The sequence below is a fragment of the Camelina sativa genome, chromosome 16 (genome assembly GCF_030686135.1).
Source record: "Camelina sativa cultivar CO46 ecotype springtype chromosome 16, ASM3068613v1".
Taxonomy (NCBI): Eukaryota; Viridiplantae; Streptophyta; class Magnoliopsida; order Brassicales; family Brassicaceae; genus Camelina; species Camelina sativa.
Window position 1 is genome coordinate 16,164,795 of NC_141895.1, and position 15,206 is coordinate 16,180,000.

Here is a 15,206-nt window from a genome sequence, read left to right on the forward strand (position 1 = left end):
TTTTAGATAAATTTCATTTTTGTCATTCTTTAATTTTTGTGACTATTTTTTTTCTTTTTGTCAACAAATATTAGCTCAAACAAGCCAAAGGGAAGAGACATTGTTTACATACAGAACATGATGCGGAGATTTGCGCGCATGGCATGCCAAACGATCCGCTTTTACATTTGCCTAGGAATAAAAGATAAGGAAAAAGAAGAAAATTCCTCCCTGTCCATCTTGATATCATCTAGGTACGTCAAACGCCAAAAAATATTTTAGTTAAGGAAATGAAAAAAAATTGTCCACCAAACAATTTCTGACATATTTTCCTCCCAAAAAAATTACTGTGCTTTTATAAGATTTTTATAAAGTTTTAAACGATTTAACAATATTTATAAAGTTTTTGTAAGTAGAAGCCTTATAAAAACCTTATAAAAACGACTTATAAAAAACTTTATAAATTTTTTATAAATACTTTATAAACCCTTATAAAAAAACCTTAAAAAAACCTATTAGAATGAGTGGTCACAATTAGAGATTTGTTGTATTAGTTAGCCTTAGATATATGTATTAGCTAGCTAAACATAGTTAATAGATTAACTCGGCTCAATTTTTTTTTTCGAGCCGAGTGAAATTAAACTAGTAGTAAAACAAACGCTAACTAGCTTAACAACATATATAGTAAGGATAACTAGTTTAACATAGTACGGATAATATATGACATTTTCAGATATTTTCATGCTATCATAGCATTGCTATGATAGGTTCCATGGAGACTTCTTGGATCATCCTTCTCAGTAAACAGAGATATCCTCTGAAAAAGTTGAAGATTCTTGTAGAGGCAGTGTGGGAATTGGAAAAACAGGCCTAGGAGGGATTTCTAGAGCATCCAAACTTCCTTCCATCATCTCTACAACTCTATTCATTGGTGGACGATCTGTTGGGGAAGGTTGAATACACCACAAACCTACCAATGTCATCTTCTTTGCTACCTCTTCTTCTTCGTTAGTGATTCCAATCTCAATATGCCTTTTGGACTTGCCCAACTCAAGATCCTTATATACCCATTCAGGAAAGTACATCGAACTTGGGTTAGAAGCAGCAGGAACTTGATTAAAATTTTCTTTGTCTCTTGCACCAATCATATCGAGAACCAACATTCCATAGCTATAGACATCTGATTTGTGCGACACATTCCCATAAACTCTGGAGATCATCTCTGGTGCAATGTACCCTACAGTACCTCTTGTATCCAGCAATGACAAGATGCTCTCTTTGTTCTCACATAGCTTAGCAAGGCCAAAGTCTGAAACCTTGGGGCAAAAATTGTCATCTAAGAGCACATTTTGTGGTTTAATGTCAAAATGTACAATCCTTGTTTTGCAGCTATGGTGCAAATACTCTAGACCACGAGCAACTCCTAGCGCAATTCTGTATAGTGTCGTCCAATCCATATTAACGGAGGACTTGCCTGAGATGAACTTGTCAAGTGACCCATTTTCCAAAAACTCATATATAATTGCTCTTTTAGAACCTTCAGCGCAGAAACCAAGCAAGGAGACAATGTTGAGATGAGAAGTTCTGCTCATGCTAGCAACTTCATTGATGAAGTCTTCACCATTGCCCTTTGATTCTTTCAAGACCTTCACCGCAACCATCCGGCCGTCACTAAGTGTTCCTCGATAAACTATTCCAAATCCGCCTGTTCCAACCACTTCAGCAAATGACTTTGTAATTCTTTTCACTTGCACATAAGTGTAGTGTTTGAGTGGAATAAGAGCTTTCAAGTTCGGTTGTCTTGGTCGTGTTTTCCTCTTCCGAAGAAAACAGCAAAATTGTATTAATAATACCAGGAACAAAACAACTCCAGCTACTGTACCCGCAACTAGAAAACAGAAAAATTGTTAAGTAAGTTATGTACTTTTTTTTTTAATCTTGGAAACGAAAACATTTTGAAAATTCTCTCGCTATGAAAACTCACCTATGCGAATTGTTTTGAGCAAATTCCCTGTACAACAATTGAAAAGGTTGAATTTGTCAGAACAAAAAGTAACTCATCTCGAATTAGAAAAAGAAAAAAAAGTAAAGAACAAACTCTGAGGTTGTGCAATAGTTGATGGTACTCCATACGCTTTTGGAATAACTGGAGATAGTGGTGACTCAGTGACATCACTATCTGTGAAAACTGAACTTGGAGCTTGGGCTGGAGGTAAGGAATTAGAACGATTCACAAGTTTTAAGACGCCACCAGGTTCAAAAGGGGACATGTAAGGTGGAATATGTTGTCTCCTCAAACATCGATTCTCTGCAGGGGATAAATAAATTTTAGGCTTTGGTGTTAATCCTTTTGTGTCTTATCTTGCAAATTTTGGATCACTTACTTTTGTATCTTGCAGCTGTGTAAGGGAACTCGGTGATGGTTCCATTGATACCGGCTCCAGAGATATATGAGTTTATCTCAACAGTGGCATCAGTGAAGAAGTCATATGCTTGAGAGACAAATTCATTCCGAAATAGTTCCACATAAACAAGGAGTTGAGACTTCTGGAGTCTCTCCACAACATTGGTTTGCCCAGTGAGAAACGAATCAGAGTCAGGAAAGACTGATGCTTTGTTGATGACAACAGCGTTAGCGAATTTCTTTATGACTTCGATGGCAGAGTCACGAATATCACGAATGATTTCCTCAATTTTGTAGACAGTCTCGTACTTGCTCTGCTTCTTGAAGTCAACTAGAACCGAGCTGTTCGTAGACTGAATCATGACCTTTGTTTTCGTATTTTCATTGGTGTAACCAGCTTCTGTGAGGGTATCGAGAACCGCTTTAACCACATCGAGCCCTTGCTTCTCTCTCAAGTATGCCGCATTCTGAGGGACACAAAAAAAAAAACATAGTTATTTGGAGTGTCATTGATAAAATCTCAAGACTAAGAGGTACACAAGAACAAGACCTCTACTCTGATCAAAACACCGGAGAGAGAAGTGGAGTGTTCTGCTAATTCTAGGAACTCAGAAAGCGAAATAAGCTTCCCTGAATTTTTCTCATTCGGATTCCTAAACATATTGTAAGAACTCTGGTAAGGGTTTGAAATAGCAGCTGCACAAAAACGTGGGAGAATAGTTATTGTAACTCTCAATCTAGAAGAATGTGAAATTGTTAAGAAAACAGATATTTTAGCATCTTATATGTAACCATTTTTAAGTTAAGTAAGAGTACAAACAGAAGTTCTCTTACTACTATAAATAGAGTGAGCAGAACAGACTAGCATTCATCTGACACAGGTGCAATATTTAAGGCAGAAACTTACGAGTCAAGTTTTGGATCTCAGGCCATGTGAGACTAAAAGTGTATATTCCAACATCTGATCTAATCTCAGGAACAGTAGTTGAAAGGTTGCTAAACTGACTTTGGGCAACCAGTGTGCTGTCCTTGAGATCTGCCGTACTTAAGCAAAAGCATTTACCGTCGCTAGACATTTGGACAGAGCAATCGATAACATCAGCACCATCTTTAATTGCCTTCTCATATGCCAAGTTTGTACATCTAGGATAGTCCCCACTCGCACCATCTTTTGATATAACAAGAAAATCCACTGAGGCATGAACCGGATCAGTCCCCTGGTTGATCAGAGGTTTTGTAGGGTTTCGGCCAATGTAGGAGAAGCAGTCTGTGGAAAACATGAAAAAAAAAATGTTTGATTTTGACTAGTTCCAGTAATGCAAGAGAGTTTGCTTACCAATGGATGCAGATGCAGTTAAGGGAAAATCAGAGAGCATCCCATCGACAGAGAAATCGCCATTGTCCACAAAAGATAGATACTCAGACACTGGATCGTAACTATAGTTATAAGCGAGATCAACATCATTTGCGAAACCTGACACATATACTTCTAATCCAGCTTTGTGAGCATCTTGAACTAATGATGTAGGAGGAAGCAAGTACTGCTTGTCACCGAGTGGAAATATGTAAGACTTGGGAACAAGAATCTTTGAAGCAAACGTCTTGACAAAAGTTAGGTTACTCAAGATAGAACCGTAGGTTCGGTTTGTTGTCGGCTCGAAATCTTCTTTCCCAAGAAACTGAAACACAAAACTCGGCCCATTAAGCTTGAAACGGCCAGTAATTTTCTTAAAGAAATTCACTTCAGGAGAAGAGATGAAGTCAATGGAAACAGTTCTTGAAACTGATACTAGAAAACTGCTCATGCTTAAATTGTGTTGCTCGTAGAATGCATCGTGCTGAACATGCAACCAAAAACCTCCTTGTGGCTTAATTTGCTCGGTTACATTTTGAATCGTGAGAATCGTATATCCATTTCCATCGAATTTATCTGATCGCGATAGTATTCCTCGGATCACTAAGGTAATAAGAAAAAAACCATTTGTGAGAAGTTACAAGAGAAAAAACAAAACTTAATTGTTTGTTGTAATACTTTATAAAAAGCACTTACTGAATGACAAACACTTACAAGAAACATTCTGGAGATCTTTCAAGGTGGAATCAATGGCGAACCAACCCTGAGTAGTGACTCCATGAACCGGGTAAGAGTTTTGACCATTTGTGTAAACAAATTGAACTGTTGAAGCATTGGCCAGGTTTAAATCGGGGAAGCAAATCCCAACTCCATCTTTGGTTAGCTGAACATCACACCATAGAACAACATCGGCTACACTTGTCTGGATTGCAAGATTGTAAGCATCAATACTCGAATCCGGTAACAATCCAGAAAACCCACCACGAGCAATCACACGTGGAGCTTCACCTAGTAATTAATAAAGTCATAAGAAGTAATATTCCGAAAAGTTATATTTAGTACGACAATAGTATATATGCTACCACAATCAAAGTAATTATTGGACTTGGTTATTAAAGGACTCTTGTTTCAGCATAATTTATTGAAAACCATGCGGAAAAGAAAGAAAGAAAGAGAAAAAGTGGGATCCAACTCTAACCACTGAGTGTCTGCCATCGACTTCTTGATCTTTGAGCATCGATTTGAGGAGCGAACAGCTGAATCAGAACTACACCACATAACAAAAGCGTTGAAGATCGTAACAGTAGCATTTTTGGATAACCTAGCCGGGTATCAGAACTACACCACATAATAATAGCGTTTAAAGCTTTTTTTTTTCTTCTTGATGTATAAACATTGAAGTCATAATGGAGAAATACAGAGAGACTAAGACTCGAGAACTCCTCTTTAATCAATTGGCCTTAGTCGTTGACTGAACAAATATAGGGAGACTCAAGACACAAGAGCATTGATAAATTGGCTTTATTAGTTTATTTATAATGGACCATTCAGAGCTCTTTTAAAAATCAAATGGCCTTATTAGTAGATAGAGACTCTTATTATAATCTTTCAAATATAATATTTTAGTAGTAATAATTTAATTTAATTAATTATTTCCATTTTGAACAAAAAATAAATAAATTTTAAACCAAATTTATATTAACATATATTTAATAGATCTCTCAATAGTTTTTCAACAGTTCTCATTTCTCCCATTTTTTTACTTTTCTTTTAAAAATTGTTGAGAATATTTGTGAACCTTCCATTACACATGCTCTTAGACTACTCCAAAATAATGGTCTCCTATTCATTTTGCTTGGACGTGATTTAAGATGGTGAAGAAAAAGAACATTTGAATAGTATTTGTCATTTATTTGCCAGATCAACTATGCTAAGAGCATTCCCATCACACAACCTGTAGGGATGTCTTTGTATGAATGTCAAATAAATAATAATAATAATAAATTAAAAGAAAGAGAGAAGATTTAATCTTGAGATGAAGCGTCTGCGTCTTAACATCTAAAGACACAAACCCTGTTTTAAAAATCGTTAGGCGTTAGTAGGTTGTGAGAGCGCCTAGCGATTAATCGGATTTAAATCAGGAATTAATCGGGGACTAGTTTTAGGGCTTTTATCTATTTATTTCTATAATAAGTTACAATTGTATAACATTACGAAGATTTAATCATAGTTTAGTGGTTTATGTGACTACATACCGTAAAGGTGTCCCGAGTTCAACTCATAGACGCTGAGTTTTGTGTTTTTTTGTCAATTTTATTTAATGAGAGGAAAATGGTCATTTTGACATCATTTTCTCTACTCGACATTTGCAACCCTAAACTATGGCCGCCCCTCATTTTTCAACTTGTTTTTCAGTGAATTCACTTCCGATTCAAATGATTTCAAGAACTAAATAATAGATCTAACTTATATCATACTATTTTAAGTCAAAGAAGACAAAATTTACCAACTTTTTTTTGTTTCCGATTTTACTCTGATTTGGCTGAAATCGCAGTGGACCTCTGCCGCCAAGCGATTAACCGGCGCGTAATCGGCCTTCGTGGCCGCGTTTTTGAACAGGGGACACAGATGAGAGAAAAGGTGGACAGCTGTTCTACTCTTATTGGTGTTGAACAATAAATTTAATTAAATTAAAAAAATAATATATATATATACTAAAAAAAAACTTTGAGACATTTCAAAACAAGTATGACCGATAATAATGCTCTAATGTAATGATCTTTGCCCTTTAGTTTTTTGTTTTTTGTTTTTTCTTTGTTGTCACCTAAACGCCTATTTGCCTAGCTAGATTTTTCTCAAAAAGTAAGGTACAAACTATGAAAAAATAATCTTTATTGGTCCATGGCGATTTGTCTTTTCCCCACCAATGGGAGGTATACTCCACTTATTTGTCATATTTTATTAGTTAACCTTGACCCTAGAAAAATGATATTGAGATGAAGGAAGATTGATTAATTGGTTTTCCTCTCTTTTTTTCTCTCCAAAACATTATCTTTTAACACACAAGTACATGATCAAATCAGGGTCTATGAGCCTAAACTCGAAAACTTCAACAACCCGAACGGAACCGAACACCCAACTCTAACATATACCATACTCTTTTATTGCTACCTCCTAAATCTGTTTATCTTCATCATTTAAAGGTGATCTAAGAAGGTTTAGGAGACTTGAAAGGTAGATCTATATGGCTACTGTCTAAGACTTAGGATGGAAACTTTTCTTGTATATCAAACGGTATTAGTTTCTCTTCAAACATGTAACGGCCGCGAACCAAAACTCTGCGTTTTGGGGGTGGGTGTCGATCGACACCCATGTTGGTGTCGGTCGACACCACTTATTTCTGGTTCGACCAGATTGTTTTAATTATTGATTTGGACCGGTTTGGTTTAAGGAAACCATTGGACCAAAGTTTTAAAAGGAGAAAACGACCTAGGGTCGTGTTTTTGTGGTCTCACGCCGCTTTGAGAGAAAAGAAAAGAGAGGAAACTGTTCTTGAGGTTCTAGAGGGAGATTGTGAGATTGAAAGGCTTTGTGGGTGAGATCTTGCTGTGGGAGTGAGGATATAAGGCAAGGAACATGTGGGAAGCTTGCTGAGAGTGTGGATTTGTTCATTGTTGGTCAAAAACTTCCTGCAAAGAGGTGAGTGCATGACCATGGCTAATCTAGGCCTTTGATTTCCTTGTTCTTGCTTGTTTGTTGTTGTTTTGCGTATTTTCTTGCTGGGAATTGGATTATACAGGTTCCTAATGATCCCCACAGTGTCGATCGACTCTCGGCTTCGTGCGGATCGCAGTTGCAGGTGCGTGTCGACCGACACCAAGTGGTGTAGAATGGGCATCGATCGACACTGTGGGGTAGTGTCGGTCGACACCAATGCCAGTGTCGGTCGACACTAGGCTGGTGTCGGTCGACACCTCCCTTCCAGCGAGACGTGTTCGTTTCCTGGTTTGTATGTTTTGTTTGTTGTTTGTTTGGAACATTGGAATCACTGTTGCTTGTGTGTATAGCCCAGTAGATGGGAGGATTGCCTCACCGAGTGTTTATCATATACTCATGCATCTCAATTTGTGTTTGTGGTGAAGGTAAAGGCAAAGTGTGATCGTGGAATCAAGGCAATGAAAAGGAGGATGTTCTAGGGGCTCGATTGGTTGTTGTCTGACATTGTTAGGTTGCTAGAGTTGGGTCTTTAGAACTTTCTAGGTTGCCGGTTTCTTGTTCCTTGTTGTCTGACATTGGAATGGTTATGTCTGGATATTGGCTATTCATTAATATTTGATATTTATTGGATATTGGTTTTTTGTTATTTCGCTATTGGTTGTGATTGTGGTTAGGTAGCTAGTGGGTATGTGACCACTAGTTGTAGTTTATTATTATTTATTATTATTATTATTATTTATTATTTATTAAAAAAAAAAAACGGGTTAGGTCGTTTCAGTTTGGTATCAGAGCCCTAACGGTTCTAGGTTTGGTTCACTAGGTTTCTGTTGTGTTTTCTGGAATTGCATGTCTTGATTGATTATGTGAATAAGTCAATTTTGTGTGGCATGGAGTCCTAGAACATCTTCTTTGAGCCTACATTGTGATTCCACGGTGAGTTTTTGTCTTTGTGTTCTGTTTATTGTGTGCTTAGCCTTCTGCTCATGGTAGTGCAGATGGTTAGAGAGGATGCTGTTGCTGGTCGTGGTCGTGGACGCGGACGTGGTCGTGGACGCGGACGTGGTCGTGGTAGGGGCAGAGTCCCAGTGGTTAGTGAGACTGCGGACCAGAGTGTGACAGTAGAGGGTGTCGGCGAGTCGCAGGGTGTCCAGGGGGATTCCATGAGTGTGGTCGGAGGGGGCGGTGTTGATGCTCCAGTAGCCGGTGATGTTAGGCCCTAGGTGCGGGTTTCCCAGTGGGTGGAGTCCCGGGTGTCGACCTTGCGGGTTTGCTGGCACAGTTGTTGGAGCGGTTGCCACCTGTGGCACCGGCTCAGGCTCAGGTAGTGCCACCAGTGGTGGCGGAGGAGCGGCAGCCAATGGCTGCGGATGTGGGGGTCCATTCTTGGTATATCAGCATGCTAACAGAGATGGGATGTATTGGTACCGAGCAGTTTTCGGGAGGTACAGATCCTACCGTTGCAGATGCGTGCTGGAGGAGTGTGGAACGTAAATTCCATACTCTAAGGTGTCCTGAGGGGTTTTGGGTGGACATTGGGGTCCACTATTTGACTGGTGATGCTCAGGTTTGGTGGAGTTCTGTGGCAGCAGGAGAGTGCAGAGGGAGATGTCTTGGGCTGACTTCGTCTTGGAGTTCAACCGCAAGTATTTCCCTAAGGAGGCACTGGATAGGTTGGAGGTGCATTTCCTTCAGCTAGCTCAGGGGACTCGGTCAGTGCAGGAGCTTGACTTGGAGTTTAGTCGACTTCTGAGGTATGGGGGTCGGGATATGGAGTCTGAGGAGGCTCAGATCAGGAGGTTCTTGAGGGCCCTACGTGATGACTTGAGGGTTCACTGTAGGGGGCGGAGTTATGCTTCACGTGCAAAGCTGGTTGGCGGGTTTAAGTCCCACGTTATGTTTGATTTTGGAGCTACTCATAGCTTCATTACCCCGAAGTGTGCAAAGAGTGCGGGTATCGTTGGAGATCCCGGCGAGCGTACAGGAGTTGTCAGAGTAGCTGGAGACATGTTTCTGAGGGTCATTGGTAGAGCGAGGGGCATCGATATTCAGATCGCGGGAGAGTCTCGACCTGCGGATTTGCTTATCAGCCCCGTGGAGCTGTATGATGTTATTTTGGGGATGGATTGGTTGCATCGGCATATGGTTCATCTTGATTGTCATTGGCGTAGAGTGGAGTTTGAGCGTTCGGGAGGGAAGTTGGTTTATCAGGAGATTAGACCGACTTCGGGGAGTCTCGTGATCTCGGCCATTCAGGCTGGGAAGATGATCAAGAAGGGTCGTGAGGCTTATCTGGTTACGATATCTATGCCAGAGTCAGTGGGGAAGTATACGGTTAGCGGTATCCAGGTTGTAGAGGAGTTTGAGGACGTGTTTCAGTCGTTGCAGGGATTACCACCTTCTCGGTCTGATCCTTTTACGATTGAACTGGAACCCAGGAAGACACCGTTATCCAAGGCTCCTTACAGGATGGCTCCAGCAGAGATGGCAGAGCTGAAGAAGCAGCTTGAGGATTTGTTGAGCAAGGGATTCATTTGTCCTAGTGTATCACCGTGGGGAGTGCCCGTTTTATTCGTTGAGAAGAAGGATGGGAGTTTCCGCTTGTGCACTGATTACAGAGGTCTCAACCGGGTCATTGTGAAGAACAAGTACCCTCTTCCGAGGATTGATGAGTTGTTGGATCAGTTGAGAGGTGCTACTTGGTTCTCCAAGATAGATCTGGCGTCGGGTTATCATCAGATCCCGATAGATGAGGCAGATGTGAGGAAGACTGCTTTCAGGACGAGGTATGGGCATTATGAGTTTGTGGTGATGCCTTTCGGGTTGAGCACGTCCTATGACTAAGTTGACGGGGAAGGATGTTCCTTTTGTCTAGTCACAGGAGTGTGAGGAAGGCTTTGCAAGCCTGAAGGAGATGTTAACTACTGCTCCGGTGTTGGCTTTACCTGAGCAGGGAGAACCCTACGTGGTTTATACAGATGCAGCATGGGAAGGTGATTGCCTATGCTTTGCGGCAGTTGCGGAAGCATGAGGACAACTATCCTACTCATGACTTGGAGATGGGTGCTGTAGTTTTTTCCCTGAAGATTTGGAGATCTTATCTTTATGGTGCAAAAGTACAGGTGTTTACAGATCATAAGAGCCTGAAGTATATATTCACTCAGCCCGAGCTGAACTTGAGGCAGAGGCGGTGGATGGAGCTGGTGGCGGATTATGATCTGGAGATAGCCTATCATCCTGTTAAGGCTAACTTGGTTGTAGATGCTTTGAGCCGGAAGCGGGCGGCTTCGGCTCAGGAGCAAGATATGGATTCTCTAGTCGGAGAGATCAGTGCGTTGAGCTTGTGTGCGGTTTCTCAGGAGCCGTTGGGTTTGGTTGCAGTTGATAGAGCAGATCTGTTGAGCAGAGTGCGGCTTGCTCAGGAGTCGGATTTGGCGCTGGTGAATGCCTCAAAAGATGTTGACTTAGAGTATCAGGTTTCGGCTAATGGTACTATTCTAGTGCATGGGCGGATCTGTGTGCCTAAGGATGAGGAGTTGAGGCAGGAAATTCTGAGAGAGGCTCATGCTAGCAAGTTCTCTATTCATCCAGAAGCGACTAAGATGTACCGTGATCTCAAGAGGTACTATCACTGGGTCGGGATGAAGAAGGACGTGGCTAGTTTGGTTGCGAGGTGCGATGTGTGTCAGCTAGTGAATGCTGAGCATCAGGTACCAGGTGGGTTGCTGAAGAATCTTCCCATTCTGGAGTGGAAGTAGGATATGATTACTATGGACTTCCTGGTTGGTTTGCTAGTGTCCAGGAAGTTTGATGCTATCTGGGTCATTGTGGACCGGTTGACTAAGTCGGCACATTTTTTGGCCATTAAGAAGACTGATGGAGCAGCAGTCTTGGCTAAGAAGTATGTGAAGGAGATAGTCAGGTTGCATGGGGTGCCAGCGAGTATTGTGTCTGATAGGGATTCCAAGTGCACTTTGGTGTTCTGGAGGGCATTTCAGGCAGAGATGGGCACTAAGGTGCATATGAGTACAACTTATCATCCCCAGACAGATGGACAGTCCGAGAGGACGATCCAGACGTTGGAGGATTTGCTGAGGATGTGTGTGTTGGATTAGGGTGGCCATTGGGCAGATCACTTGAGCTTGGTAGAGTTTGCTTATAAAAACAGTTACCACGCGAGTATCGGGATGGCACGTTATGAGGCTTTGTATGGGAGGCCGTGTCGTACACCGTTATGCTGGACTCAGGTGGGGGAGAGGAGCATGTACTAGGCAGATTTTGTTTAAGAGACCTCGGAGAAGATTCTGGTTCTCAAGCTGAACATGAAGGAAGCTCAGGATTGGCAGAGGAGTTATGCCGATAGGAGGAGGAGAGATCTTGAGCTTCAGCTTGGAGATAGAGTGTACCTCAAGATGACCATGTTGCAGGGTCCGAACAGGTCATTGACTGAGACTAAGTTGAGTCCGAGGTATATGGGTCCGTTCAGAGTGATTGAGCGAGTTGGACCAGTGGCATATAGGCTGGAGTTACCTGAGGTTATGCGTGCATTCAATAAGGTTTTTCACGTGTCTATGTTGCGGAAGTGCCTCCGTGAGGATGACCAGTTGTTGGCTAAGATCCCTGAGGATCTTCAGCCCAACATGACTTTGGAGGCGAGACCAGTGAGGGTTCTCGAGAGGAGGATCAAGGAACTTCGGAAGAAAAAGATTCCTTTGATGAGAGTCCTTTGGGACTGTGATGGTGTTGAGGAGCAGACTTGGGAGCCTGAGGCGAGGATGAAGGCATGGTTTAAGAAGTGGTTTGAGAAGCAAGCCACGACTTGAGCTTGCCTAGCCTCGTCCCATCTGTAGTCCGTGGCTGGAGCGGGAATGGAGTATTCCTGCCCATCTCTCTTATTACTCGGTCGCTTGGGGTGGCTGGTTGTGCGACTCAGTAACAAGATGAGGTGGTGTTTGGGGTACAAAATTTCCGCAAGGCAGTGTTTGGAGGGAAGTTCCCTGAGTTATAAGTGGAAAGTTTCCAAAAGTGGTAAGTGCTAAAAATGGAAAGTTTTATGTGAGTTAGAATTTGTCTATTTTTGGTGGCGGAGAGCCTGGGGGAGGGCTTGTGTGGCCTTTTTGGCGGGCTGTTTAGCCGTTGTGTGTCCTTTGTGGCGGGCTGTTTAACCATTGTGTGGCCTTCGTGGGGGGGCTGTTTAACCATTGTGTGGCCTTCGTGGCGGGCTGTTTAGCCATTGTGTAGCCTTTGTGGCGGGCTGTTTAGCCAGAGTGCCTGTTGAGGCGGTCCTTCGGGACAGATGGTCTTCGTGACGGTCCTTCGGGACGAGTGGCCTTGGTGGCGGTCCTGTTGAGGACATTTGTTTGGCCTTTGTGGCGGTCCTGTTTAGGACATTTGTTTGGCCTTCGTGGCGGCCCGTGGGTCAGTGAGATGATCCTTGTGTGGTCATGGGGTATTCCAGTGAGGGGATATGTGGTTGGTAGGACATTGTGTTGTCTTACGCGAGCCACGGGAAGGAAACCTGGATAGGGATAGGACTCAGACGTATTCAGAATTGTTTGCTCGCGGCTCTTGGGGGACTTAGGTTCTCCTAGTACTGCCATATTCAGAGACTTTGTGGCTTGGGAGTATGGTTGGTATATCGACTTCGGATGACGATCCAGAGGCGTACTGTAGGGTGGCAACCCGAGAGACGAGTATTGGACTTCCTTATATAGTATGGCATGCAGGCTTCGGCCTGATGAGGAGCCAATATTATGGCATGCAGGTTTCTGCCTGATGAGGAGCCAATAAAAACTCAAGGTTTAGGCCTCTGCGTAAAGGAAAGTCCAAAAAGTCGAGAGCAAATAATGCCTGGAGTGTGAGTCTATCACCTAGAGGTGACCTTTCGTATATCAGTCGGAGGAGTGTGGGCCGTGGAGTCGGTAGCACATGAGTTCTTGGCTGAGTGTTGTTCGAGATTCGAGGACGAATCTATTTTGGTAGGGGAGAATTGTAACGCCCGCGAACCAAAACTCTGCGTTTTGGGGGTGGGTGTCGATCGACACCCATGTTAGTGTCGGTCGACACCACTTATTTCTGGTTCGACCAGATTGTTTCAATTATTGATTTGGACCGGTTTGGTTTAAGGAAACCATTGGACCAAGGTTTAAAAAGGAGAAAACGACCTAGGGTCGTGTTTTTGTGGTCTCACGCCGCTTTGAGAGAAAAGAAAAGAGAGGAAACTGTTCTTGAGGTTCTAGAGGGAGATTGTGAGATTTAAAGGCTTTGTGGGTGAGATCTTGCTGTGGGAGTGAGGATTCAAGGCTAGGAACGTGTGGGAAGCTTCCTGAGAGTGTGCAAAGAGGTGAGTGCATGACCATGGCTAATCTAAGCCTTTGATTTCCTTGTTCTTGCTTGTTTGTTGTTGTTTTGTGTGTTTTCTTGCTGGGGATTGGATTATACAGGTTCCTAATGATGTTTCCGGCATGGGTTTTGAGTATTGCATGATTTGGAGGAGATTGGGAAGCGAGATTCGACTCTCGGCTTCGTGCGGATCGCAGTTGCAGGTGGGTGTCGATCGACACCACTTGGTGTCGGTCGACACCAGCAAGAATGGGCATCGATCGACACTGTGGGGTAGTGTTATTCCGCTATTGGTTGTGATTGTTGTTAGGTGGCTAGTGAGTATGAGACCACTAGTTGTAGTTTATTATTATTTATTTATTATTAGTAGTGGTCATTTGAATAGTATTGGTCATTTGCTTGATCAACAATCATAAATAATATTTACCCTTCAAGAATGATAAACCTTATTGTATATGATATGCTCAAATTTACCCTAGAGCTACTCTCTCAAATTAAGAGGTCACTGTAATACTTAGGGGTCGAATTCCACAAGGACTCAAGTCTACACAATAAATTATAGAGTTTTATAATTAAGCTAAACAAGTTGATTTAAATAAAGAAAAGCAATGCAAAATATTAAATAAAACTGTTGTAAATTCATAAGATCAAAAAGCTAGGTCCAGGGAATTTCTCAGGAAATTACAAAATATTAATTCAATAAATTAATTAGGATTCAAGCAATTAAAAATCATATCTAGAACTCTAAACACTTTTGTAAAATAAGTCAGTTCTCACTGCAAATATTATCTAAATTTAAAACCAGAAAATCCAAATCTCTTTGTAAAAATTCTAGGTTAAAAATCAGCTTTAAAAACAAGTTTAGATTGTTCACAAAATTACTAAATCAAATCTCTTTGCAAGAAGTAATTTTGTTCATCAAAAGGTGTTGTCAGGAAAATCAATTATATTCTCATGTCAATCAATAATCCTAAGATCTAAATCCAGATGGCTAATCCGATGACCATCGCATTCTCAAAATAATCGACCCTTTCTTTTGCTTTATGAAAATAAAAAAAGAAAACAAAAAGATAAATGAAACCATTTTCATCCCCTTGCCCAGAAACAAAAAGGGGAGTTGATGTATTGAATCCGCCGGGACTGACGGGGCTCGAACCCACAGCTTCCGCCTTGACAGGGCGGTGCTCTGACCAATTGAACTACAATCCCATGGAAATCAAGTGGGTAGCTTACATATTCCTTCTTACGATTTCATTTTAATCATTTCAATTTGAAATTCAAATTTTTGTTTTGTAACAACTAAAGTAACAAGTGATATATTGATATCTATATGGATATCACTTTAGTGAGAGCAAGACGGATTACTGGGTAATCCTTGCATTATTATCAAATCGATTGATAATCTATTTTTTA

General features: G+C 41.6%; 1 protein-coding gene across 3 annotated transcripts; it reads right to left on the bottom strand.

Moving 5' to 3' along the window:
• Positions 1-644: 644 nt before the first annotated feature.
• SNC4 (suppressor of npr1-1 constitutive 4) lies at positions 645-5,286 on the bottom strand. 3 transcript variants are annotated; one of them, XM_087492388.1, is made up of 9 exons: positions 4,936-5,286; positions 4,452-4,745; positions 3,720-4,340; positions 3,291-3,650; positions 2,934-3,079; positions 2,364-2,850; positions 2,078-2,287; positions 1,964-1,990; positions 645-1,867 (listed from the first exon to the last, which is right to left on the bottom strand). In XM_087492388.1, exons 1-9 carry the CDS (start codon positions 5,084-5,086, stop codon positions 777-779), a joined length of 3,387 nt encoding a protein of 1,128 aa, XP_087348514.1. In that variant the 5' UTR covers positions 5,087-5,286; the 3' UTR covers positions 645-776. The 3 variants fall into 3 exon arrangements, with proteins under 3 accessions (XP_087348514.1, XP_087348513.1, XP_087348515.1); XM_087492387.1 differs by having other exon boundaries at positions 4,434-4,745; positions 4,936-5,284; XM_087492389.1 differs by having other exon boundaries at positions 2,934-3,163; positions 3,263-3,650; positions 4,936-5,030.
• Between the last annotated feature and the right edge of the window lie 9,920 nt (positions 5,287-15,206).